Raw genomic sequence first — 27,500 nt, forward strand, 5'->3', positions numbered from 1 at the left:
TATTATTATTAGTAAATCATTATTATCTAAATTATTATTTTAACAAATAAATCTTTTGTACACTACATATATACTTATGGTATATACTAGGATTGTATTAATAATTCACATAACAAACTAATAAAATTTCATAAATACAATACTAACCACAAATATATGTATATAAATATATTAATGTCACTATTTATATAAACGTAAATCATTATAGATATACATAAAATCGATATATATATAAAATATAATATAAGTATACGTTTTAAAATAAAGGTTAGAATAAATTCTACAAAACTATAATATATAAATAATACATATTAATAAATGAAATTTTGTAACTTACATTATACGTATTAATATATACACAATTGATATAGGTTCGTAAATCCGAGGCCAACCCTGCATTGTTCAATGACGTCATATGTATTTTTACTACAAAATACAGTATCGTGAGTTTCATTTGCCTTTTTACCCTTTATATTTTTGGGCTGAGAATACATGCGCAACTTTTATAACTGTTTTACGAAATTGACACAAGTACGTGAAACTACATTCTATGGTTGGATTATCGAAGTTGAATATGCCCCTTTTTATTAAGTCTGGTAATCTAAGAATTAGGGAACAGACACCCTAATTGACGCGAATCCTAAAGATAGATCTATCGGGCCCAACAAGCCCCATCCAAAGTACCGGATGTTTTAGTACTTCGAAATTTATATCATGTCCGAAGGAGGATCCCGGAATGATGGAGATATTCTTATATATGCATATTGTTAATGTCGGTTACCAGGTGTTCAATCCATATGAATGATATTTTTGTCTCTATACATGGGACGTATGTTTATGAGAAATGGAAATCTGAAATCTTGTGGTCTATTAAAATGATGGAAACGATTGTTTAAGTTAAACTAATGAACTCACCAACCTTTTGGTTGACACTTTAAAGCATGTTTATTCTCAGGTACGAAAGAAATCTTCCGCTGTGTATTTGCTCATTTTATAGATATTACTTGGAGTCATTCATGGCATATTTCAAAAGACGTTGCATTCGAGTCGTCGAGTTCATCAAGATTATTATCAAGTCAATTATAGTTGGATATATTATGAAATGGTATGCATGCCTGTCAACTTTCGATGTAATGAAAGTTTGTCTTTTCAAAAACGAATGCAATGTTTGTAAAATGTATCATATAGAGGTCAAGTACCTCGCGATGTAATCAACTGTTGTGAATCGTTTATAATCGATATGGACTTCGTCCGGATGGATTAGGACGGGTCTTCACAGTCACGGTGGATTTCCGGAATTCCAGGGATTTAAGAAAATCTTCGGAATCTATATCAGATTCGATTCTTCGGTAATTAAGGAAATTATGATCTTCTTCAATTAAATGCGGTAATCTGCCTCGATTGTTATGCCTGATATTTCATTATAAATTAACCTCTTCTGTTCCATTATTTTCATCATTCCTACATCTTCTTCCTTATTTCATACTTTCAAAAGATTATGAAAATGCTTAATCTAGTTCTGATCCGTGACCTGATTCTAACGATCGCAATGATCATCCTTCTTTTTCAACTCCCACCGGAGGAATATGTTTACTTCTACTTCGCTCTTGGGGTAGTGGTTTTTATAATCCTTCCTTGCATCTGTCTTTCCATATTTATTAACATTCACGGTTAATGATCTCTCTATTTGCTGTGATTTATACTCCTATTTATATTTTAAAGCTCTATGCTTTTGTTTTCTCTTCCCGACCTTAAGTAAAGCGATCAAGACGTCTCGGTTTGTAGGTATGAAGTTCGAAAGAACATAACTAAGATTATAAGAGAAAAGAAAGGTAATAGCACGATTTGATTTGTTAAATTACTAGAATCACTGAGGGTAGAACTATCAAGAATCTATATTCTTGATATGTTTAGAGGTTAAGTAGAATGAAAGAGTTATGTAACATGGTTCATGATAAAGGTATGATCTGTGATCCTTTATCACGTTCCATTAGAAACTCAGCATGACTTACTGTAATATAATCACATTGGCCGGACGTCATTATATTATACTAACTCATGCTTCAATTTCCAACACTACTCCAGAAACATTCATAATTTATACGTAGGTTTTATAGAAATTTCCAATATAATGTAATACAGATAGCACGAAGAGGTATAAAATTTCGGACGAGAATATTTAAGAAAATATCTTTAGAAATATCGAAGATATTTATGATGATATTTTGGGATTTCTAAGTTCGAAAGTTGATGAAGAGAAATTTTCCGCAAGATTCTAACATGACTTCGGAGCAAGATATTCACTAAAGATTTCATTGACTCCCGTATTACCTGAATTCTTTGAATATAGGGTTTGGTCCTTGTATTTGTCCTTGGTCTCCTTCAGGGTTAGCTAAATCGTTTTTTTCAGTACCAAATTTTCTATCGAGCGTTCCCAACACTCCATTCTTTATCATCAAACTCTTGTGTGATGCCCCGTACAAAATCATTGTGTACGGTACATCAACAACATGATCATTACAAGGTCAAACACAATATGCTGTTTGAAAACCAGTTTTGCATTCATGAACAGATAATGTTTTACAAAAGATGAATAGGAAACATTAACATGAGTACATGATACTAAGGTCATTACAAAGCTATTGTTTTGAAAATAACATAAGTTGGGAATGCAAAGTAAAAGTTTCATGTTTGAGACATCTCTAAGTAATGCAGCGGAAGTCTAACACAGCAAGTCTGTAACAGCAAGTCTATACACCGAGACTAGAACAGCAAGGCTAACAGCAGAAGCAATAACGTCAAAACACCTGAGAAATACATGCTTAAAAAGTCAACACGAATGTTGGTGAGCTATAGTTTGTTTGTATTCAGTAATGTAATGTAGGCCACGAGATTTCAGTGCTTCAAACAAGCGTTTCAAATCAGTATGATTAAGTATATGCTCAACCGTGGACACTCGGTAACAAACTTAACGTTTATACCCCCTGAAAGTACACTTGGCAAGTGCGTATGTTTACGAAGTATTAAACACTCGTTAAATGCTAGCGCTACTAGCCTGAGTGGGGATGTCAAACCCTATGGATCCATATCTAAGATTCGCGTTCACGGTTCAAAAACCGATGATTAAACGTTACCGAGCTAAAGGGAATGTTTATGCCGTTGTATAACCCACACATATATAAGTTTAAGTACTCGTGCCTAGTATGTAAAACATAAAATCCGCATGTATTCTCAGTTCCCAAAATAAGTTAAAGTAAAAAGGAAATGCTATAACTCACAGTGATAAAAGCGGTAAAGTCGGTAATGAAAGTACGCAAGGAGTAAGTCGGTCCGAAAGGTCATCAACCTAAATCAAGGGTTACTAGGTCAGTAGGTTGTTTTTATAAATTCTAATAGTGCATAAAATAAGTTTAAGTGTCATCATCATCATCATTCATCATCATAAAAGCTAAGTAAGTTCGACCAGAATAGAGATCGAAACAATAGGCTGACTTCGGTCAGCTGCTGCGACCTCTACGTAAATCGAAAAGATGCATAGTCAGTGGCTATGGCTCCGTATGTGAGTCCCCTAACCGCTGACCAATTTTCAGAACCTAACTCGTCTTCGTTTGACCGTGGAGATGGTTTAAGTGCGAGTAGGTCAGAAATTTCAGCACAACGTTAATAGGGTGTAGTGACTCTCGGAGGACCATAAATAATAAACCGTAACTCGGATTAAGACGAGGCCTAAACGAAAAATCATCTACTCGAACCGAACTAACTGAAAATCAACTTTCCAGTAGCCCAGGTGGTCTGATCAGATAAGAAAATCAGTGGACAAGTGCTCCGGTGAGGTTCTTGGTGCTTGATGCTCATCACGGTTCTCTTCCTTGATGCTTGTAGCTTCAAGTGTACAACTCGTTGATGGTTTAGCATCACTTTTGACCAAGATTCTACCATCAATACACAATATGTTAAGACCAAGTGGTAACACAACTCATTTAAGAGTCTTAGATGGATGATGAACCAAGGTTACATCATATCCTTAGTCTTAACACAATTACAAGTCCTATTTACAAACAAAGTTACAAACTTTACATCAATCAAATAAGTATGAACATGATCCAAGTAAAAAGAGGTGATGGAACCCTAAGCTAGAGAGCTTGGATCCCTTTCACACAATTTATAAGGTCACAAAGCTAGAAAGCTTGAACCTTTAGTGTTCTTGAAGATCTTGAAGCATAAAGCTTGGATCTTTAAGATATATGAAGATAACAAACAAAAGTTTGAATCTTTATCACAAAATAACAAGATTAAAGTAAAAGAAAGATGAATCTACAAAGTTGATGAAGATTTAAAGCTAGAAAGCTTGAATCTTCCATGTTCTTGAAAGATTCATGCTTGAATCAACAAGATATAAGCAAGATCAAAGCTAAAAGGAACTTTGATCTCCATAATATGATGATGATGGCCACGAAAATGAAAGGAAAAGAAGAAGAAAAAGAAGACTTACAAGCAATACTAGAAAGGAAAGAAAGAAAGAACAAGTGTGTGTGAAAACCAAATGAGCAAGTGATTTGAATGAGAGGTAAATGGCTAGTATTTATAAGCAAGGAATTTGACAAGGATTGATGACATGGACAAGGGCTAGTATTTATAAGCAAGGAATTTGACAAGGATTGATGAAATGGACAAGGGCTAGTATTTATAAGCAAGGAATTTGACAAGGATTGATGACTTGGACAAGGGCTAATTAATCGGGTCACTAGCTAGAGTAGGGTGGGCTTGAGCCCAACAAGGTAGAAAGTCCAACAAGACTAACTATTGCGCATAATTAAATTACTACGCGTAATTAAGCATCCAAAAACCCAGGTAATTATTATTATAAAATAATAATTAATATTTCGCAGTCATAATATTCCGATTATGACAAAAGTTAAACGTGCGCGCAAGTTCGCGGTTTATTCGAAACGTCAAATAACACTAACGGTTATAAAGGCTTCCAATGATCAAGTTATGTATCCTACGTACTCTAAGGCACGTTTTAACATATAAATGGAAGTAAACCACGTAAATCAAGTTTCCAGAGTATAAAGTAACACAGTACGCACAAATACGCAGTTTCGCAAAAATACAAGGCAGAAAAGCAACTCGAAAAAGCCGGGTCGTTACATTACCCACCTGTTAATGGAAATTTCGTCCCGAAATTTGAGGAGTGAAAAAAAAAAATGGTACCGTATTTAAATAAGAAGTAGCGTATCAAAGTTCCGAAAGATTCATGGGCTAAAAAGTGAGCTATTTACCTTGAAAGGTACTCTGGCGTATAAAAGTAAGAATAGGTATATGCTATTAATTAAGTCTCTTAGGAGATCAACAAATTGATTTCGTTTCTGGTTAACATGAGTATGTTGTCTGAATATATCCACAAAAGAAAAGATGATGTTTTTAGCCTTACAGGCATCTTTAGTAAGCTGGATGCATGAAATACATCATGAATGTTACTAAACTCATCTAAAACATTGAGCGCTTATGTCGCAATACAAAGCTGACAGGTAGGATGGAAAACATGGTGATCATAACCATGCGATTTGATGTTTGGATAGTGTTAGCCACGGATTTTACTAACCCCTTGATTTCGGAAAGAGACCATAGGCATAAAGAACTCGATATTTAAGAACGTTTCATTTAACTATATGAATTGAAACTTTTGCTGAAAGTGAATAATCGGACTTATATGCAATGCAAGCCATAATTATCTATAGTGCCTTCAGGACGTTCTGAACGAACAATGAACGATATCACCCAGTTTACCATACTGCAGGTGAACTTATCCTTAGATGGAATGAAAGAACAGTTCCATAATGTAACTTTATCCTTTCAGTTACATGTTGAAGTTAGGGTTAACATTAACTAGAACAACATATAGTTGCAACCAACGAAGAAAGGAATGTGTAGAGTAACCATATCCGTATTACAGATGTTTTAAGCAGTCCCTTCCAAGAGGATAACAAGATTCATAGATTCCTAAAGTATGTTACTTTACATTTTCGAAAGAGAATCGCATGAAAGGTGTGATCTTTGAACCAGGGTGAACTCTTCGAGCGGTTTGTTCTGAATTTATCCTTATACTTAAGGAGATGCGCGGACAAGAAGATACGTGGACCCTTGCTCGTAAAGAACGGTTTACTCTAAGTGAAAAGAATCTCAAAACGATTCCTTGTACCTCAACCTACTAATTCATATAGATGATTTTTACGAGGATGTCGCGATTAGCCGTGAAATATTGAGAATAGAAACCCACCTAGTGCCCATCCTACAATGGGGTGACCATTGAGTGTACCTCAGAAAACTGATTTATCGGCCCGCGATTTTGCCATGTTTAACCTTAAAAGGAACATTTTTCGAGTACAAAGACTTCCTAACAAATTTTTTTTTTTTTTTTATAAATCTGCCACCCAAAGTGGCTCAAGCGTTTTTAACAAGGATTTTAATAGTAAGCTTCATCCCTAACGGAGGGAGAGAAGAAGTGTGATCCCTACATGGTGTAGTCTAATACGGAAACCTTTAATAAAATCAACCGAGGAAGTTTTGAAAAACCTTTAAACGTTTGATGCGACAACATAAATGGAACGAAGTTCTTGGTAAATTTAGAAGTATGTATTACGAGTACCATTTGCACAAAATTATTTGACTTAAAACAACTCAATAAAGGAGCGATTTTTAATCATCTTGAAGGTATAACTTAGTATGTACTAACCCAAAATAAGTAAGGGTAAATTTATAAATATATGATTTTATAAATCGCGTAAGTGATAGAAAAGTTTTTAGTACTTTCATTTGTCCATAAATCTCGTGAGCACTGCACAAATAAGCAACGTGTAAATCAACGTGTAAAAATTTTGATAAACATAGTTTTTCGTATTTCAGAGGTTACGAGTTGAAAAAGGTCGAGTGAAAAATCTTTGAATCATCGGTTGACATGTTACTAGGTAATGAAAACTAATGAATTAAATGTAGTTTTGATGATTATCCGAACTTAAGTCTTTGGCCAAAAAATGTTTACGTGCGAAGCCGTTGCTAAAAAGTGAGGTCTGAAGGATAGAGCATGAGGATGAGAAGTTAATCGCTTCTTGACTTTGCAGAATGCCACACAGGTTATGGCTAATATTAAAGTCGGAATACTAATGATGTTAATATCGCTAGATGAGAATTTCCTTGGAATAGGTCAGGACTTTGAGTTATGTAAGATAGAGCATCGCTCCGACAGGTGTGAAGAATAAGATCCCTGGGGTAACGCAGTAATTTTGAATGGTTTAATTGTTTGTGGATGCCCGAAGGCTCTGCATGACGTGGTAGTAAGTGCCTTCATCACATACACACACATGAATCTCTTAGTTTCGACAGTTGCCTGTCTTCATGATGACTTGGATACGAATAAGCAACGAAAAATTTTATATTGACAAGCAACGAAAATTTTATAGAATTCATTTAAGGTGACGATGTAAGAAAAGAAATTAAGTTCTTAGCAAACTAGGGTTATGTACAACACGTACCATTCAAGGTAAAATATCCTTTGAATAAAAGATTTGATTTGTAAAAGTGAAAGTAAAATTTCATATGTATTTGTCAAAAAGAAGTAATTATTTACTTTATTTTATATAACGTATACGATTTCAAAAATTTGCACGAATGGCAAATAAAATAAATTTATTTTTATTAAGTTTTGAGAGGATCGCACAGTAAAATAGTGTAAGTAAAATTTTGGCAAACAAAATTTTCATATTTCGGAGGTTACAAGTTGAAAAAAAGATTGATGAGAATCGAGTAAAAGACTTTTGAAAATCTCGGGTGATATTTGAGCAAAAATGTTACGAGGTAATGAAAACTGTTGAATTTTCATGTGGTTGATGACTATTAGTAGGGCATAAGTCCTTCGACCAAAAATGCTTAAGTATAAAGTTGTTGCTTATAAGTGAGAAACGAAAGGGAGAGTATGAGGACAGGGATTAACTACCCATTGATTTTGGAAATTCCGAACTGGTATGACTAATATCGAAGTAAGAAGGGTGATGGTGTGATTATCATTGATTAAGAATTCTCTCAGAATAAGTTAGGATTCAGTGTCGCATAAGAATGAGTATCAAATACGATTCTTGGGTAGTATAGAATTTGAATTGCTGAAGTAACGGGATACAATTTCCTTTATGTATCGTTGTCCATTGTATCGGTTTCTTTCATGGCTAGAAAGTGAGCAGATTTGGTGAGGCGATCAACGATAACCCCGATAGTGTCATAACTGCCGACTGTTTTCGGTAGTTTCAGAATGAAATCCATCTTCATCCCTTCCCATTTCCATTGTGGGATCTTGGGTTGTTGAAGTAATCCAGATGGCTTTTGGCTAACCATTCTCGCGAGGTATACGAATAATCTTCTTACTATAAATAACTTTCGCTTTCGTCCTTGAAAGTCAGTCCGTTCCAACTATTTCCTCAAAGCTTTCTAACTCGATGAGTATTAGGTTAATTTTAAGGTCCATTCCAACCAAATCTTATTATACTGCCGTGAAAATTTTTATCAACCTTCTCAAATAACATCTTCTTGTGCGCAGGTAACTAATCCTTTCCAACTACTACTATAAAACTTCCAAGTTTTGTTGGCATGAGGTCATCTCCAAATGACCCACCTGTTAATTTTTAAGGTACTATCTTAAATTACTCCTCTATCTCTGCCAACTTACCATTAGCTTGTCCTATAGAATACATAACTCTCATGATTGTTAATGGCTTATTAGTCATCACACTAGGATTCTTAGATATAAGGTTTCTATCACTCTAGTATTAAACAATTCCGAGACGATAAATCGTTGTGAAGAAACGTACCCTAACTAAAATCAGGATCCATGCGAGTCTCCATAGCTGAGATAACGATTGCTCTATCGTATGTGAGTCCAAAGTTTTTTTTTTTTTCTTCCTATTTGAGAACTTTTTCCTTAAGTATCCAGGGTGTCTATATCTATAGAAATTTTCGGGTTGTCAATTCTGCAGTCCAGGCCCTTCTCGTACAGTATCTAGACCAAGTGGTTATTCCTGCCTTTATCAGACCATAATGCGTATACTCAAGTGGTTCCTACCAAAATTTCCTTTGAATCGCTTCATATTCCTTATGTAGTAACATTGGGACTTCTGCATGATTCACTTCAATATAATTACGCTGGCCTGGCGTCATTATATTGTACTAAATCGTACGTTCATTCCAATATCACTCCATATGGTCAATGTAACGTGATCACTTTCAGTTCTACTCAATTTCATCCAACGGTGCTTTATCTATGTTATCTCAAAACAAAATCTACATAATTAATCTCACGGTTTCTCGGTGTGGGTGCGTAAGTTCCGTAGGTCATGCACCAATGCCTAAATGTCCTGAAATTTCTTCAAAATGTTCAGGTTCAGGTAACATCGTTAGGTTCCTTTCTAGAAATTCAATCTGGGTCTCGCGTCGAGTTGTATGTGTAGCAAGTAGTAGTACGATATGTCTTGAGGCGACTCCCAAGTCTTTGGGTATGGTTGAGCATCAGTAGAAGGCACTCTGACCTTGTGAAAGGAGATGTCCTCCCGACTTCCCCAATGCCTAAGAGTGTTAGGGTACTAAATCCAGAAATGTCATCAGATCGTCGAGCAGTGGTGAAGAACGAAAGAGATAAGTGACGGTCATGAAAGCGTACGAGATACGAGCCATCTTGCAGGAACTGAACAACCTTCGAATGTTTACACGTCGTACGTGGCTATTTAGAGTGAGCTCGGGGTGCGGTTACTCCGACAAATCCTCCAATATCTCCTCCTCCGAGGATCGACTTTAGTGGGCGTGTAATCCGAGGGGTACTCCTCCTAGATTGCGTGAAGGATCGTTTCGATCTCTGGAACGGTGGAACAGTAGTAACAGGTGGATTACAATACTAATCCTTAGGGTTAGACGTATGGGAAATGGGTTCAGAAGAACATCTGAATTAGGAAAGGTAAGTTTTTCCAAGTCGGTGCAGCGAATAGCAGGCATGAAGCAAGCACGTAATCAGGCACTACAGCAACCTAGCTCGTTTACAGCAGTATATAGCATGGCAATATTAACAGTACTAAACAAAAGTAACATGCAATCGAAAGCAGATAGTAGCATGCAGTAGCTAGAATAAGCAAAAGCATGCAGCGAGTTTACATAGCAGTAAAAGGAAACGGTAGCATGCAGCAAGTTCATACGGTAGTAAAAGTAAGCAGTGGCATGCAGTAGTAGTAAGCAGTAACATGTAGTAATATAACACAGTAGCATGCAGCAGGTTCCGCAGAAACAAGTAAACTAGCAAGTTGTAGATTAGTCCTATTAGTGAATCCTACTCGGGTCGGTCCTAGAATCACTAATGCAACCTAATTCCCTACAACCAATGCTCTGATACCAACTGTGATGCCCCGTACAAAATCATCGTGTACGGTACATCAACAACAGGATCATTACAAGGTCAAACACTATATGCTGTTTGAAAACCAGTTTTGCATTCATGAACAGATAATGTTTTACAAAAGACGAATAGGAAACATTAACATGAGTACATGATACTAAGGTCATTACAAAGCTATTGTTTTGAAAATAACATAAGTTGGGAATGCAAAGTAAAAGTTTCATGTTTGAGGCATCTCTAAGTAATGCAGCGGAAGTCTAACACAGCAAGTCTGTAACAGCAAGTCTATACACCGAGACTAGAACAGCAAGGCTAACAGCAGAAGCAATAACGTCTAAACACCTGAGAAATACATGCTTAAAAAGTCAACACGAATGTTGGTGAGCTATAGTTTGTTTGTATTCAGTAATGTAATGTAGGCCACGAGATTTCAGTGCTTTAAACAAGCGTTTCAAATCAGTAATTCAAATCAGTATGATTAAGTATATGCTCAACCGTGGGCACTTGGTAACTAACTTAACGTTTATACCCCCTGAAAGTACACTTGGCAAGTGCGTATGTTTACGAAGTATTAAACACTCGTTAAATGCTAGCGCTACTAGCCTGAGTGGGGATGTCAAACCCTATGGATCCATATCTAAGATTCGCGTTCACGGTTCAAAAACTGATGATTAAACGTTACCGAGCTAAAGGGAATGTTTATGCCGTTGTATAACCCACACATATATAAGTTTAAGTACTCGTGCCTAGTATGTAAAACATAAAATCCGCATGTATTCTCAGTTCCCAAAATAAGTTAAAGTAAAAAGGGAATGCTATAACTCACAGTGATAAAAGCGGTAAAGTCGGTAATGAAAGTACGCAAGTAGTAAGTCGGTCCGAAAGGTCGTCAACCTAAATCAAGGGTTACTATGTCAGTAGGTTGTTTTTATAAATTCTAATAGTGCATAAAATAAGTTTAAGTGTCATCATCATCATCATTCATCATCATAAAAGCTAAGTAAGTTCGACAAGAATAGAGATCGAAACAATAGGCTGACTTCGGTCAGCTGCTACGACCTCTACGTAAATCGAAAAGATGCATAGTCAGTGGCTATGGCTCCGTATGTGAGTCCCCTAACCGCTGACCAATTTTCAGAACCTAACTCGTCTTCGTTTGACCGTGGAGATGGTTTAAGTGCGAGTAGGTCAGAAATTTCAGCACAACGTTAATAGGGTGTAGTGACTCTCGGAGGACCATAAATCCTAAACCGTAACTCGGATTAAGACGAGGCCTAAACGAAAAATCATCTACTCGAACCGAACTAACTGAAAATCAAATTTCCAGTAGCCCAGGTAGTCTGATAAGATAAGAAAATCAGTGGACAAGTGCTCCGGTGAGGTTCTTGGTGCTTGATGCTCATCACGGTTCTCATCCTTGATGCTTGTAGCTTCAAGTGTACAACTCGTTGATGGTTTAGCATCACTTTTGACCAAGATTCTACCATAATTACACAATATGTTAAGACCAAGTGGTAACACAACTCATTTAAGAGTCTTAGATGGATGATGAACCAAGGTTACATCATATCCTTAGTCTTAACACAATTACAAGTCCTATTTACAAACAAAGTTACAAACTTTACATCAATCAAACAAGTATGAACATGATCCAAGTCAAAAGAGGTGATGGAACCCTAAGCTAGAGAGCTTGGATCCCTTTCACACAATTTATAAGGTCACAAAGCTAGAAAGCTTGAACCTTTAGTGTTCTTGAAGATCTTGAAGCATAAAGCTTGGATATTTAAGATATATGAAGATAACAAACAAAAGTTTGAATCTTTATCACAAAATAACAAGATTGAAGTAAAAGAAAGATGAATCTACAAAGTTGATGAAGATTCAAAGCTAGAAAGCTTGAATCTTCCATGTTCTTGAAAGATTCATGCTTGAATCAACAAGATATAAGCAAGATCAAAGCTAAAAGGAACTTTGATCTCCATAATATGATGATGATGGCCACGAAAATGAAAGGAAAAGAAGAAAAAAAAGAAGACTTACAAGCAATACTAGAAAGGAAAGAAAGAATGAACAAGTGTGTGTGAAAACCAAATGAGCAAGTGATTTGAATGAGAGGTAAATGGCTAGTATTTATAAGCAAGGAATTTGACAAGGATTGATGACATGGACAAGGGCTAGTATTTATAAGCAAGGAATTTGACAAGGATTGATGACATGGACAAGGGCTAGTATTTATAAGCAAGGAATTTGACAAGGATTGATGACATGGACAAGGGCTAGTATTTATAAGCAAGGAATTTGACAAGGATTGATGACATGGACAAGGGCTAATTAATCGGGTCACTAGCTAGAGTAGGGTGGGCTTGAGCCCAACAAGGTAGAAAGTCCAACAAGACTAACTATTGTGCATAATTAAATTACTACGCGTAATTAAGCATCCAAAAACCCAGGTAATTATTATTATAAAATAATAATTAATATTTCGCAGTCATAATATTCCGATTATGACAAAAGTTAAACGTGCGCGCAAGTTCGCGGTTTATTCGAAACGTCAAATAACACTAACGGTTATAAAGGCTTCCAATGATCAAGTTATGTATCCTACGTACTCTAAGGCACGTTTTAACATATAAATGGAAGTAAACCACGTAAATCAAGTTTCCAGAGTATAAAGTAACACAGTACGCACAAATACGCAGTTTCGCAAAAACACAAGGCACAAAAGCAAGTCGAAAAAGCCGGGTCGTTACATCTTGGCCATTTAGGTCATCTACAATTTTACTGTTTCCTCTGCATTTAATGCAGCCATATCTGATTCATTGGTTATCCATTCGAGGTGGTTTCAAGAAAATTGTGTTTTTAGATGATTAAACGCTGATGGTAATATGGTGGAATATAAAAGGTTCTACGGTAACAATAAAGAGCACGCATATATATCAAAGTTATAATAAAGTTGTTTCGAATGAAAAGTCGAAGTTGATTTGCTGGAGCTGTGACAAAATTTACTATTTTGAAAGGGATTACCAAGTTATTTTGGGTAATAATAACACTAAAGGAGTTAGCACTGCTATGTGTTAAATGTTCACTCAGTTTCTGAGAGTTTTTCAGGTGCATAACTATATCCATCAATCTTTTCTTCCGTAGATGAAGTATGGTTGGTTCATCCTCTCGATTAAGGTGTTTTCAAGAATTATGAAAGGTGTGAATGCAGATTGTAATCGTCAAGATACAAATGAGGTTTAATGTGAAATCAAGTGGCAAACTTGAAGAAATGTTTAGTTTCATATGTTATAATCAATATTTTAATTCATTTTAATTCATTTTAATTGTCCAATGTTATTAGTCCACAGTCGATAGTCCATAGTTAACAGTCCAATAATTCATATATAGTTTAATATATAATATTCGAATTAATTAATACGTATCGTGACCCGTTATATACATGTCTCAGACTCGATCACAACTCAAAGTATATATATTATTGTAGAATCAACCTCAACTATGTATAGCTAACTCAAGCATTACTGCATATAGAGTGTCTATGGTTATTCCAAATAATATATATAGATGCGTCGATATGATATGTCAAAACCTTGTATACGTGTCCCGATATTTAAAGTGCGTAAAATAAATAACAGAAATTAAATGATGATAAATAAAATTGCGAGAATATAAATTGCGATAAATAAATGTAATCAGTTAGCTAGGAACAGTTAGCATGGATTCTTAACAAAAATTTTCTCATAGTTAATTTATTTGTTTCTAACAAATTTTATTTTATCCAATATTTTTCTTCATTATGCCACTTGTTGGATTCTGATAGGTCAAAATCCAAATATGAAATTGAATGAAAATGGTTATTCTGCTATGAACGGATACGTATATATGTGGATGTAAGTAGGATAGTGAATGACTGTTGAATCAGCTTCGAATAATGTACAGTGTAATTTATTAATGTGAAATCTAAATATTCCTCGGGTATTACCTACTCGTTAAATATTTTCACCATTAATAGTTTGTACAAAAGAATTTTTAATTACAATCTTTATGAAAACATATATACATATATATTTTCTTCAGATGTAATTATAGATTTAATGAGTTAATATAACATTAAACTCATTTGCATTTCGGTTAGAATTAAAGTACATAATCTCTAAAACATTAGAAATTATATAATCGTCATGTAGAACGAAGAATAATAATGTAGAACGATTCGTAGAACGATTCGTAGAACGATAATTATAATCGAGGTATAGAATGAGATGTTGAGGCATGGATTGTTGATGGTACTGGTGCTGTTACTGATGGTACTGTTGGTGGCAGTGATGTTGTTGAAGCTGGTAAATTTTACACCATATTCTCCAAATTGATTACTCGAGCGCGAAGTTCGTTAACTTATTCTATTATTCCAGGATGATTGTCGGTCGAAACGAGCGGATGAATAAGGTTTAGAATTTTGGATAGAATATAATCGTGATGAGTTATCCTGGAAATAAGAGAGAAAATGGTATTTCGGACAGGTTCGCCGGTAAGCGCTTCAGGTTCATTGCTGAGAGTTAAATTCGGTAGGTGGAAGGGATCGCCTTCTTCTTGCCTCCATTGACTGAGTCGGCTACGAACCCATCAGATGAATTGGGGATGGTTGATTGGTTGATTCATTCTGGTGACGCTGCCTCCGGAGCTTAGGTGAACATCCATGTCGGAGTAGCTGTAGGAATCCGAGGAATTCGAACTGGTTGAGGGATTCATCTCGTACGATTAGATGAAGGATTTTTGATAAGAAATAGATTATAGGATGTAGATTAGTACCCTGCAATACATAATTTACATATGCATATATAATACTAAAATCCCATAAGTTACGGAGGAATCTACAGAAGCTGTCAGGCAAAGGTAACAATAACAGATACGCTAAGATATGAATTATCAGATATGCTAAGATATGAATTTTGTCTATACACTATTCATGCAATCAATGCAGTAAGATGTGTCTAGACTAAGAATGATAAGCAGGTAATTTTCGACACGAAATGATAAGCAAAACTTTTGACATGTAGACACGGTTGAAGTCCAGACCCACTAATGCATCAAAACAACTATCAGTTAGACACACTAATGCAAGACCTGGTTCGCTAAGACCACAGCTCTGATACCAAATTTAATGACCCGTCCTAATCCATCTGGACGAATACATTATATTTGGTTACATCGCGAGGTACTTGACCTCTATATGATACATTTTACAAACATTGCATTCGTTTTTAAAAGACAAACTTTCTTTATAACGAAAGTTGACGGCATGCATACCATTTCATAATACATTCAATTATAATTGACTTAATAATAATCTTGATGAACTCATTGACTCGAATGCAACGTCTTTCAAAAGATGCCATAAATAACTCCAAGTAATATCTCTAATATGAGCAAATGCACAGCGGAAGATTTCTTTAATACCTGAGAACAAACATGCTTTTAAGTGTCAACCAAAAGGTTGGTGAGTTCATAAGTTTATCGTAAACAATAAAATTCATCATTTTGATAGACCACAAGATTCAAATACAGTACACCTATCTCGTGTACGAAACCATTTTCATAAATCTTAGTAACCGTACACATATCTCGTATACAAAAATATCATACACATAACTTGTGTATAAAATCATTCTCTCGATACATAACATTCACTTTTCATTCATTGCTTGGCTTGGTAACCGGCCTTAACATATAATGCGCATAAATAATACCCCAAAACAGAACATCTCGTCTGTATAATAATAAACTTCGAAGTACTAAACTCCACGCCCACTAGTAGTGAACATTCTGGGTGGTGGTGTTAAACCCGGTAGCTACCTTTAGGATTCGCGTCAATTAGGCGTGCACTAATTCTCAAAATTAGTGATGTTCCCTAATTCTTAGGCTACCAAGCAAAAATAATCAGGAGAAAATATTCACAACAATTAGTGGCAATTATAACGTCCAACTAATTCAATAATAATCCACAGAACTTCTGTCTGCATAATAATTCATCCGAGGAATGTTTTGCTTGTGTCTATCTCGTCAAACATTTATAAAAGCATTTAATGTATTCTCAGTTCAAAAATATATTTCAAAAGCATTTAATAAAGCAGTTATAAAAATAGCGCATGTATTCTCAGTCCCAAAAATGTAAAGAGTAAAAGGGAATCAAATGAACTCACAATACTGTATTTTGTAGTAAAAATACATATGACGACATTGAACAAGTGTAGGGTTGGCCTCGGATTCACGAACCCTTATAAGCTTTTTCTAAAAAGAATTGCCATGGACAGGGCTCGAACCCGCAACCTCTCGCTCACGCACAAACCCTCCTTGTCATTGAGCTGTTTTGTTATTTTCGGAATAATTCCTAGTTTAATCCCTATAACCCGAAATTTTTCTGTTCCTATCTTCTCTTCTATCAGATTCATTTGAATCCAGCTCACCAAGAATAATATGGGTCTCGGCCCAACACAAATCATATTTTATCTCGGCCCAACATCTAGATATTTTAAAGCCCAATTATCCAAAAGAAAAGGAATACGCCCAAACTTGTTTATTCCAGAAAAATACACAGCTCATAAATTAATCCGATTCTTTTTCTTTTCTTCATATGTCGTACATAAACTAATTAAATATATGTAGGCTATATTATCTCGTCATCATTATCTTCCTTGAACCTAAACGAAACAGTAGCAGGAAATAAGGAAGTTGTAGGTGGTGGTGACGGTTGTAGGCCATGGGTTGAATTCGTACAAGTAACAGAAGGAGTTTGAAGGCAATAATCTTTGATGGTATTTGATAGGATAAACAAATGCAACACAGCAGCAATAATAACGTGTGATTTTGATCCTGTTTAACTTTCTTTTTAAACCGAATAATAAACTGTACGGTATTCTAATGATGATGGTGGTTATGGAGGTTTACAAGGTGGTTGAAGTGTTGATTTTTGAGTCATACAGAAGATGAAAACTGCAACTGCGGTAGCGCAAAATAGAGGTATAAACAATAATAATGGTGGCGGTTTGCGTTGGTTTACTTGTGGGTTTATGATGAAAACTGAAGGTAATACAAAGTGATGTCGTTGTTGATCGATGGTGAACAGAAAGTCATAAGAAGCGATGGTGGTTTCTCAGCTTGATCAAAAACCGAAAAAGAATAGTAGGTGTTGGTGATTTAACGAGGAAGAAGGGTAATGGGTGTAGGGTGATCATGGCGTTCGACTATTATGGTGGTTTATGTAGGTTCAAGGTGGTGTTTGAATGATGAAGATGGTGTTGGGTTTTGTGATTTAAATAAAACGAAGGTGGTGGTGATTGTGAGAGTGATGACGATGGTGGTGGTTGTCCGATGAAGAGGGTGATCGGTTGTGGCCGGTGGTGGGTGATGGAAGGTCATGGTGATGGAGGTTTCTATCTCTCGTACATGTGTATGTATATATAACTTGTACATGTGTATGTATATATAACTTATAGAAATGGTGATGATCGATTGAAACAAAAACAGAAAGAAGGAGTTGTTACAATCATATATGCAATCATATAGATATATAGTGATATATTAATTAATTGATATAATAATAATAATAATAATAATAATAATAATTAATAATAATAAAATCTAATTCACATGTTTGATTGATTAAACAGGAAAGCCATCGGACAATTTGTCAGTATTCTTAACAACCTCGGATATTATTTCGCGCCCGTTGGTAATTAGTGGCGGATGAAAGTGTTCAGAAAAATCTCATATTTTTAAATTAACTATATTTATTTATTTTGGTCATTATGGTATAAAATTCGAGCATTAACTATTAAATAAAATTTACATTAATTATTCACTCCCAACCCCAAGTAAAATATAAAAAGTTTTAAAATTCAACAAATAGTTCATAAATACATTTTTAATAAGCCTAAAATTTATATTACTCATTTTCGAATCATCGTTTATTTTAAAATCACCTAAGTTTGAACTTAACTTATTTAAATAACCATCGAATGATAACGAGTGCTTCTATCGTTTACTAAATAAATTCGGAACTATATTTATATATTCAATATACCTTATTTATATATATAGATATGTTTTTAAATCATAATTATTATATATTGTTTTATTTTACATAGTTAATTATAATATATTTCAAGTTATTATATATATATATATATATATATATATATATATATATATATATATATATATACATATCTATTTACAAGTAATTGTTCGTGAATCGTCGAGAATGGTAAAAGGGCAAATGCATTCATGTAAACTATTCCAAAGTTTTCGAGACTCAACATTACAGATTTTGCTTATCGTGTCAGAAACATATAAAGATTAAGTTTAAATTTGGTCGGAAATTTTCGGGTCGTCACATCGATCACTTCAAAACCCACCGCTACAGCCAATCGCTCGTTGAAACCCACCGTCAAAGATCCGATATTGGAAAACCCTATAATCGATCGTGAAACCATCGCAGATGTCGTGTTGGCTGTGGCGGCGATGGTCGCCATTGGCGGAGGTGGAGATGATTAATCTGGTACCGTTCAAGATTTCATCTGCAATTCTATGGATTGAATGATGGAAGATAAATGATACAGTCATCTGTGTTGGTGTGTTTTGGGAAAAGAAAGGGATGTAGAAGGTACTGGAAGGGGAGAAGGAAAAGGGAAGATGTAGTGTAGTTAAATGTTTTAGGAAGGTGGAGAGGCATCTAAGTACGGATTCATTATTAGGTGAACTAGAATGGTATAACAGTATACTCGAACAGTATAATAGTGCATTTAGGAGGCTTTAGGCAATGAGGTTAAAGGGATTTTTACGTGATTTAGTATGGAGATAAATAAGTCGTAGATATATATGGAGTTGCGAGTGCACTCGTAACTATATTTAATTAATTATTTATTTTAATAATAATATAGTTATTTTAATGTACTATAGAGTATTTATATACCGACATGTAGGTTTAACACATTTAATAATACAACTCGTGATTTAATGTGATTAAGGTTCCAGTTTAGTGACGTTATTAAGAGATTAGTACCCTAATTGATTACTGTAATTAAGTACGGCAAATGGATCCCACTTATTTACCTTTTTTACTTATAGTTGAAAATTCCCAAAGGTCACCATGCTAGGTCCCAATAGCACCCAAAAATAATTGTATACAGTATACAATACAATACAATTAACAGTAGCCTTCACTTGATAGGATGGATAATGTATAGATTAATACTTTATTAAATACTGCTACACAATCATAATCCATTCATTATTAGTAACTCCGTATTATTTATAGTAATAATTTACATATGAGTAGCATGTTTTATATGAAAATGACCTAAATCAAGTTTTTTTTATAATATAATATAGCAACTTTTTCTGAGTTTACTAAGCAATTAAATGATGATAAAATTATATTTTAAAAAAAAAAAAAAAAACAAAAACAAAAACAAAACAAAACTGGGAACCAGACATATAGGTATAAAGGGAAACCATGAGGTGAAAGAAGAAAAGTGTTTAAAAAAAAAATGCAATTGAGAGGGGCTGAAGAGAAGTATTGACATTATAAAAGGGCTTTTAGGTTGATACTTGAAATTTATATAAGTATCTATTTAAATTTAAATATCTATTTAAATGGATAGATAAGATATTTTTAGATTGCACACTCGTGAGAGAGACTTATTTGCACTTACATCCTTAGACTTACGTCTATAAGCAGATCGGCTTTGTGATTTTAGAAAACAACTTGATATTTCATACTCCGTAAATTAATATGTTTTTTTTTTTCCGACAAACTTGCATCAGTGTATCATTTATTTAAACCACACTCATCATTTGCATACACACGCGCATTCGGGAGGAAACTCGAATCGCATTACAGGAACTCGATCCTTTAACCATCCCGAGGGTAGGAGGACCGGGTTTGAATCCTGAATGGATCCAGGAGAAAACCTCCCGAGGTCAATCTGAATATCCATATTTCAGGCAGATTAAATAATAGGATGGGCAGAGCGAGACTTGAACCCATAATCTAATCCTCAGCCCCAACACACAAGGTGAAGGAGATATCGTTGAAACAATGCTTTGTTGGCTCCGTAAATTAATAATAATCTACTCTCAAATCTCTATAAATCAGATGTGGCTTATTTTCAATTTCTTATACTCACGAAACATTTGGTTTTGGTATTTACAACTTACAAGTAATATTATGTCTCAACGGACAACATATCAACTTGATATTTAAAAAATGTAGCATAAATATTCACATGTTATATGCTTCTTGATTCATAATCATCATAAAATACATATTCTCAAAAAGTAAAAAAAAAAAATAAAAAAAAAAAAAATCCATACCATAGACAATTAGCAATGAATGAACGACAATTAGCAATGATATGTTAAGCTACGGCGGAAATAGAATGGAAGCTGCTGGATTTGAATTTATATTGCAAAAATTTTAATTTTTTTCATTTTGTCCTTAGTGAAAATTTTGTTATCCAAAATTTTTCATATTTTGCCCTAAAACCTCCATATTTTATCTAAAAACTTTCATATTTTGAAAAAAAAAAAAATTGTTAGGCTTAAAAAAAATTGTTGCTTGGTGAGAAAAATACCCGTTCTACCACTGTCGTTAACTCTTGATCAAAATTGTTTTGTAGTCGATTTGATCCACCTTCCATAGCTTATTTAGTATGACATCAAACTTCGTGTTAGTATGATCACCACTCACCATAAATTGTTATTATGATCACCAATATGTAACTAAAACGAGTGACAATAAAACCTTGTGTTGTAGCTCATGTGGTGGTGGTATGCCTCTCTTAGCGATGGTTCAGGAGTTCGACTCTCGTGGGGTGCAGCATTACACACAAGGTTGCCCATTTACTCTTGAATTCCACTCAAGGGTGCTTTCCGCAAATCGCCTTGCGGGGGCAGTGAGAGAGGGGGGTTTACCGCCTATGTCCTCGGATTGGCCCGAGTATCCTCTTGAGCAGTAGTTGAAGATAGATTATGCAACTGTGAAAAGTGAACGTGTGAGTGGTTAAGTACTCTGAATGATCTAGTACTACTGCTAAAATAACGAGTGCCAATAACTCTAAACATAACATATGTTACAATTTGGTTTTATCTACACATCCATAGTGCATTCTTGAGTGAGGGATGAATATGTATAATAGTAATTATACAAGGATGAATTTGCAATGAAATGAATTAAGAGTTTTAAGTGACACGAAAGAGACAAGGGCCTACCTTTTAAACCCACCTTTGTTCTATCTTCTCTCTCCTTGCACTTTTTCCAACTTTTGCCCTTTTTTAAGATATTTTTTGATGTGTTGTCAGATATTTTATACACCTCCAAAATCAACACCTACCTTACAATACATACCCAAACACAGCAAACAGATTAGAAAAATTAAAGAACGAAATCTAGAAAGCTCTCACCTTTTTAGGGTTTGAACTACTGTAATTCAAAAAGATCTCTGCTTTTCGCCTGCACTTACCTGTAAGCTTTCTGGGTTCTGTTTATTTTGGCTTTATAGATATGGGTTATTTTGGGTCTGTTTAATTTCTTTATATTCTGCAAGCTCTGTTTGATTCATTGATTAAACACTTATCTTTTGTTAATCTTGTTTCTTTTAAATTTATTATCTTTCTATTCTGTGTGTGTAATTTTGTCAATTTTATTGGAAATTGGGTTGTCATTGTGTGTGTATTTTGTTAGGCTTAATCTGCCCAATTTCACGTTTTGATTGATTATTCTCCATTTTTATTGGTTCTGTTAGGTTTTTATTTTGTTATTGATACTTAATTTTGCAACTTACAAATCAATTTTGTAGCCTTTTTTTTATCAGCTTTAATTTTGTAGATTCTGGTTTACTTTTTGTTAGAATTTGAGATGCTGTAAACCCTTTTGAATTTAAACTTTTATTCTTGTAGCATCTCTAGTATTCTATACCATTCCATATATATTGTATTAGAATGTTTTAGCTACCATTTTGTCAAAAAATTATTCATATATTCCTTGGATTTTATCAACTTGTTCCATTAAGTTTGTTCTTAGATTGACTCTTATTTATCCTGCAGAACATATTCTGAAACAGTGAAATGTATTATTCATTTGCTCAAATGGCGAAATTCTAACTTTCTGATTAAAATTCTCATTTATCCTGATTTATGCAGAAAACTTGATTGTTGGACAATAATACCGACTCCAATTTCGATTCATCTGATCTTGCGATATAGCTCTGCTTTTTTTTGTTGTTGTTCTGTTTGGTTTTATAATAATATATTATTAAGTAAGAAAGGATCAAAATATCTATCTAGATAAGGTTTTAATTTTTAATTTTTCAAGTATGGGTTACAATTGTGATTACTGTGGGGAGGCAAGATCGATGGTGTATTGTCGATCTGATGCAGCTTACTTGTGTTTATCATGTGATCGAAATGTTCATTCTGCGAATCCACTATCGAAACGTCACATGAGAACACTTGTATGTGATAACTGTAATTCGCAACCTGCACTCGTTCGATGTCTAGACGAAAAACAATCTCTTTGTCAAAATTGTGATTGGGTCGGTCACAATGGAGCTAATTCAGATGCGAGTACGCATAGTCGACAAACGTTGAATTGTTATTCAGATTGCCCTTCGGCTACTGAACTTTCGTCTATTTGGTCCTTTATGTCTGAATCTTGTGAACAAGAAATGGGTTCAATGAGTATTGCTGATAATACCCAAGAAGCCTCTGAAAACAACAAAAATGAAGAATCTTCAACCAACGTTGAGGTAAATTGTGTTACTTTTTCGGTCGTTGTTATATGAATATAACATTTTGAGTTGATTTGCTGAAATGGGTAGATCAGAAAACATATAAAGTTTCAATCTTTATGTTTCTTTTGTATTATTTGCTTGCAGATATCCTATTCAGACACGAAAAATACTGAACAAATCGTTGATGATGGGCTTTATGATGACTTCACCATGGATGAAGTTGACATGAATATCGAGAATTACGAAGAAATGTTTGGTGTTGCTCATAATGACCCGAAACATCTTTTCGCAAAAGATGGGATAGATAGCTTGTTTGGCACGAAAAACACCACAAAAGTACGTATACCTCAATTCTTAACTTGTTTTTCGTTTTCTAAATTGTTCATTTACTATTTGCTAAGATTTGGGTGTTGTTTTAGGAGTCTGGAAATGCAGTAAAGCCAGAATGCAGTAACGCAGCCTCGATGGATTCATTTGTGACGTGTAAAACCGAACCAAACCAATGTTACGCAAGGCAACCGTCTAATATTTCATTTTCGAGTCTTACGGGTGAAAGTAGTGGTGGTGAATATCAAGATTGCGGAGCTTCTTCGGTGGTTCCGATGGGTGAGCCGCCGTGGTGCACCGCCGGTAGCACCACCACCAGAAGTGATGCTGTTCTTCGTTACAAAGAAAAAAAGAAAATGCGCAAGTGAGTCTCCTACCATATATTATTCATTCACATACTGTTTTCGATATCACTATCATTTTTAATTTCTTTGATCGCATCTTTTTTTTCGCAGATTTGAGAAGAGAGTGAGGTATGCAACAAGAAAGGCGAGAGCTGATGTAAGAAAGCGCGTGAAAGGACGTTTTATTAAGGCAGGTGATGCTTATGATTATGATCCTATGAATGAAACAAGAAGCTTCTAAGAGTATAATGTTGGATCATAGAAAGAAACATAATTGTTAAATCCTCTTAACACATCGTCGTCTTTAATCTTCTAAAAACAAGATAATCAACATTTTTGCAAAATTTTAAGGATTTTTCACTATGTTTTCGTCGACCCTCATGTATTACATGAGTTGACATTATCTTGTTATTAGAACGATAATGGCGATGGTGAGTTAACAGGACGTAGTACGGTAATGAGGTTAATGTTGTGTTTGTGATTGTGATTGGTGGTATGTACATCTTGAAGATCTTTGTATATTATATAGTTGCACTTAGGGTTGAGTCTGAATTTTTATACTTCATCTTTGGATGGGTCTTCTCTTTTGTAGTATGTAGGGTTTTTATTTAAAGGTTGAAATTGCTGTTTTCTGTGATGAATAGCCTATAATATTAGTTGTACCAATGTAGTTCTATAGTTATGATTAGTAAGAACAATTAAGACTAGTTTGGCCATATGAAACTTTACTTTATAATGATTAATGATAATGATTATAAAGAACACGAAGTTAATGCTGCAAGTGTGCTGGGAAATAATGACGTGTCCGAGGGTGTGGTGGATGCGATTGGTGCAGATTCCGATTTCAGGGTTCAATTCGGGATGATTCCTGTTGATGCGCAACTAGGTTCGGGTAAAAAAACGGTTCTTCCCTCAAAGAGTGTAGGTGCTGATTCTTTGGACCATGATTTTGTGGCTAATGGTGGTTGACCGAAGTGGTATGAAGGTGGCTACTTGTCTAGGAAATCTATCTATCTATTTTATCTTATAAAAGGGAGTTTAAGCTGAGGTCATCCCTGCTTATAAAGATAGTAACATATGCTTTAAGGGTTGTAATATGTCACAATGCTTATTTCATAAAAATAATTGAAGAAGCTTAAAAAAGGCGCTTAAAAGAAGCTTACAAAAGAAGCACGCCTCTAATCTTTCTCTACCATCATCTACCATCAAGAATCAAGAATTTAAATATTTTACAATCTCTTATTCAAATTAAACATGTTCCTCTTTAATTTTTCTAACATTTCATAACATATGATACTCCAAAAGGTCACTCTCTTTTTTCGTTATAAAATATCTATGTTTTGTTTTTCAATTAGTGTGGTATATTTAAAAAGGGGAAGCAATTGCAGAAAATATGTTGTTTTAACTCTGACTCAAAGGTATGTTGAATTGATTTGGTAGAAATAATCGAAGTTTCAATTGACGAACATGATTCAGGATATTGGTTATCCCCAAATTGAAATTTAGGGTTCTTTAGACGACGATTCCGGGTAATATCACACGTAATTGCTTTCACTATTTAGTTATTGGATATGCTTTGAATTTGTGTTCGTATATCTTTGATATGTGCTCAGTATCAAAAAATGTATATACGTATGTATTACTGATGATACATGTTGATCTTGAAAAAATTTAAATCTTAATACATGTTAGTTTAACCCTAACTAAGGGCAATAAGTGTATGGTACTAGAAACTAGAGTGATATATGACCACAGACTAACCAAAACTTAGTAGTTCATGAGTAACTTGATGAGATTTTGGATGCAGGTATTACTTTTGAAAGATTATATTTCTTTTATTAACACTATATATGATGTACACTAAGTGTTTGATGAAATGTTCAAATGACAAATGACTAACTTTGTGATTTTTTTTTTTTTAAATTGACAGATTTTTATGTGTTGAAAAAGAATCATCTTGGTCATAAGAATGTTATAAATTTTCTTGCAACAACGTAAAAGAAGAGGCACCAAGAATAGAGCCTCCAACTATCTTGGTTATACATGTTGTGTGTGAAGTATATTGATCGATCAACCTTTTGTGTCACAATTGGTACTGTTTCGCACTCACTTTTTCATGCTATTTTTTTTTTTGGCTTTTTTCAGCTTGAAGTACTGCACATGGATAGTTAATTCCATTTGTGAGTTGTACTTTTTATATTACCTTTCTCTTTTATGATTAAAGTTATACTTGAAAATCATAGAAATTTTTAAAAGGGTATATTTATGACTCAATCTACCCCTGCTCAGAGATTAGCATATCTCAAATTTCATGGAATTGACTTGATGAAAGGTTAATGCTTTAGATATGATGATGATGATGATGATGATGATAATGGCGATGCTTATGCTGATGATGATAATATTGATGATGATGATGATCGAAACCCAATTAAAAGAAGTTTAAGATACTTCATGTATCTCTATCTTCTAATTTTTTTGCACCTTATTTTTTATTAGTTCATTTATATGGCTAGAGGCTCTGTATAAGAATTCGGGTTCAAGAATTGCTTATGTCTTAAGTATTCAGATTCTTTAATTGATATTGTTCTAAGTTTATATACGATGATAAACATGTTCGAATCGAACCATTTGTGTTTTAGATGATGTGTTATATGCTTATCAAGAAGGTTGTATATACTTTGTTTTAGTTTTAGAGAAATATATTATGATATGATAGTGGTATAAATAAAGTTTTTGTTATACTTAAAAAGGATGTAAAAATTCCTGGGTTGTAATGTAAGTTGGTAATAGATTTCAATAAATAAAATGGTGATAGATTTGTTGTTCATTATTTCCGTGTGTAATTGAACCATGTTAATCTAATCAAAAGCATAAGTCTTTACAATCATAGCTTATGGCTTATGTTTAGTGGATTGAATTTGATAATTGTAGTTATTTTAGTTCTATAATAGTAGTAATTCATTGAACCTACGGAGCATCATTGAGGATAGCATGTGAACAACGAAAATAGATGCCCTCTTTTTATGGTGTTTCTAACTGTAATTTCAATCTGTTTTGCATGGTCACTTAACAAAAAATTATGAACTTTGATTTATATGTATGATATAATGGCTGTTCGGATGTTGTTTCGGATGTCTTCATGGATAATTTTGTTTTTACCCGTGTCTTGCACAAGTATAAGTTTCCTAAGCATGTCGGTTAATGTTAATTGATGTTAAATGGCTAAGTTTATGATATTTATCATGAAAGTATGTAATCAAAAGGTTTATTTTTACAACCCGTGTTTTCACGGGTCAATTAACTAGTATTTGTGATAATGAATGTCATGGGTTGATGGATGGTTTGATTGTGTCGGTGGATATTAATGTTGGTTGAGATACTACTTTGGATAGTGGTCATGGGATGATTTGGAAGGTTTAATTAATTATGTGGACATGGTTGAGTCCAAGAAGAAGTATAACAAAAATAAAAAGAAGGTGGTGGTTGATGATGGGGTTTTTTCCATTGCGGAATCAAGATGAGGAGCTTGCTTTGGACGATAATGATCAAGGTTTTATCGAAGGAATGGTGAAGCGTGGATTGTTACTTTCATCATCGACACGTCTT

General features: G+C 34.3%; 1 protein-coding gene across 1 annotated transcript; it reads left to right on the forward strand.

Moving 5' to 3' along the window:
• Window positions 1–21,811: 21,811 nt before the first annotated feature.
• On the forward strand, window positions 21,812–24,429 carry LOC139872091 (zinc finger protein CONSTANS-LIKE 9-like). The gene is made up of 5 exons (XM_071859901.1): window positions 21,812–21,953; window positions 22,631–23,235; window positions 23,365–23,556; window positions 23,640–23,911; window positions 24,003–24,429. Exons 2-5 carry the CDS (start codon window positions 22,804–22,806, stop codon window positions 24,130–24,132), a joined length of 1,026 nt encoding a protein of 341 aa, XP_071716002.1. The 5' UTR covers window positions 21,812–21,953; window positions 22,631–22,803; the 3' UTR covers window positions 24,133–24,429.
• The last annotated feature ends 3,071 nt before the right edge of the window (window positions 24,430–27,500 follow it).

This window comes from Rutidosis leptorrhynchoides, chromosome 10 (assembly GCF_046630445.1).
Source record: "Rutidosis leptorrhynchoides isolate AG116_Rl617_1_P2 chromosome 10, CSIRO_AGI_Rlap_v1, whole genome shotgun sequence".
Classification (NCBI taxonomy): domain Eukaryota; kingdom Viridiplantae; phylum Streptophyta; class Magnoliopsida; order Asterales; family Asteraceae; genus Rutidosis; species Rutidosis leptorrhynchoides.

What these genes read in the sequence shown, in the direction of transcription:
- LOC139872091 (XM_071859901.1), top strand. Translation starts at nt 22,804, where the DNA reads ATGGGTTACAATTGTGATTACTGTGGGGAGGCAAGATCGATGGTGTAT. An exon ending in GCACGAAAAACACCACAAAA is followed by an intron (nt 23,557 to 23,639) that starts GTACGTATACCT and finishes GTGTTGTTTTAG; the next exon opens with GAGTCTGGAAATGCAGTAAA. An exon ending in GAAAAAAAGAAAATGCGCAA is followed by an intron (nt 23,912 to 24,002) that starts GTGAGTCTCCTA and finishes TTTTTTTCGCAG; the next exon opens with ATTTGAGAAGAGAGTGAGGT.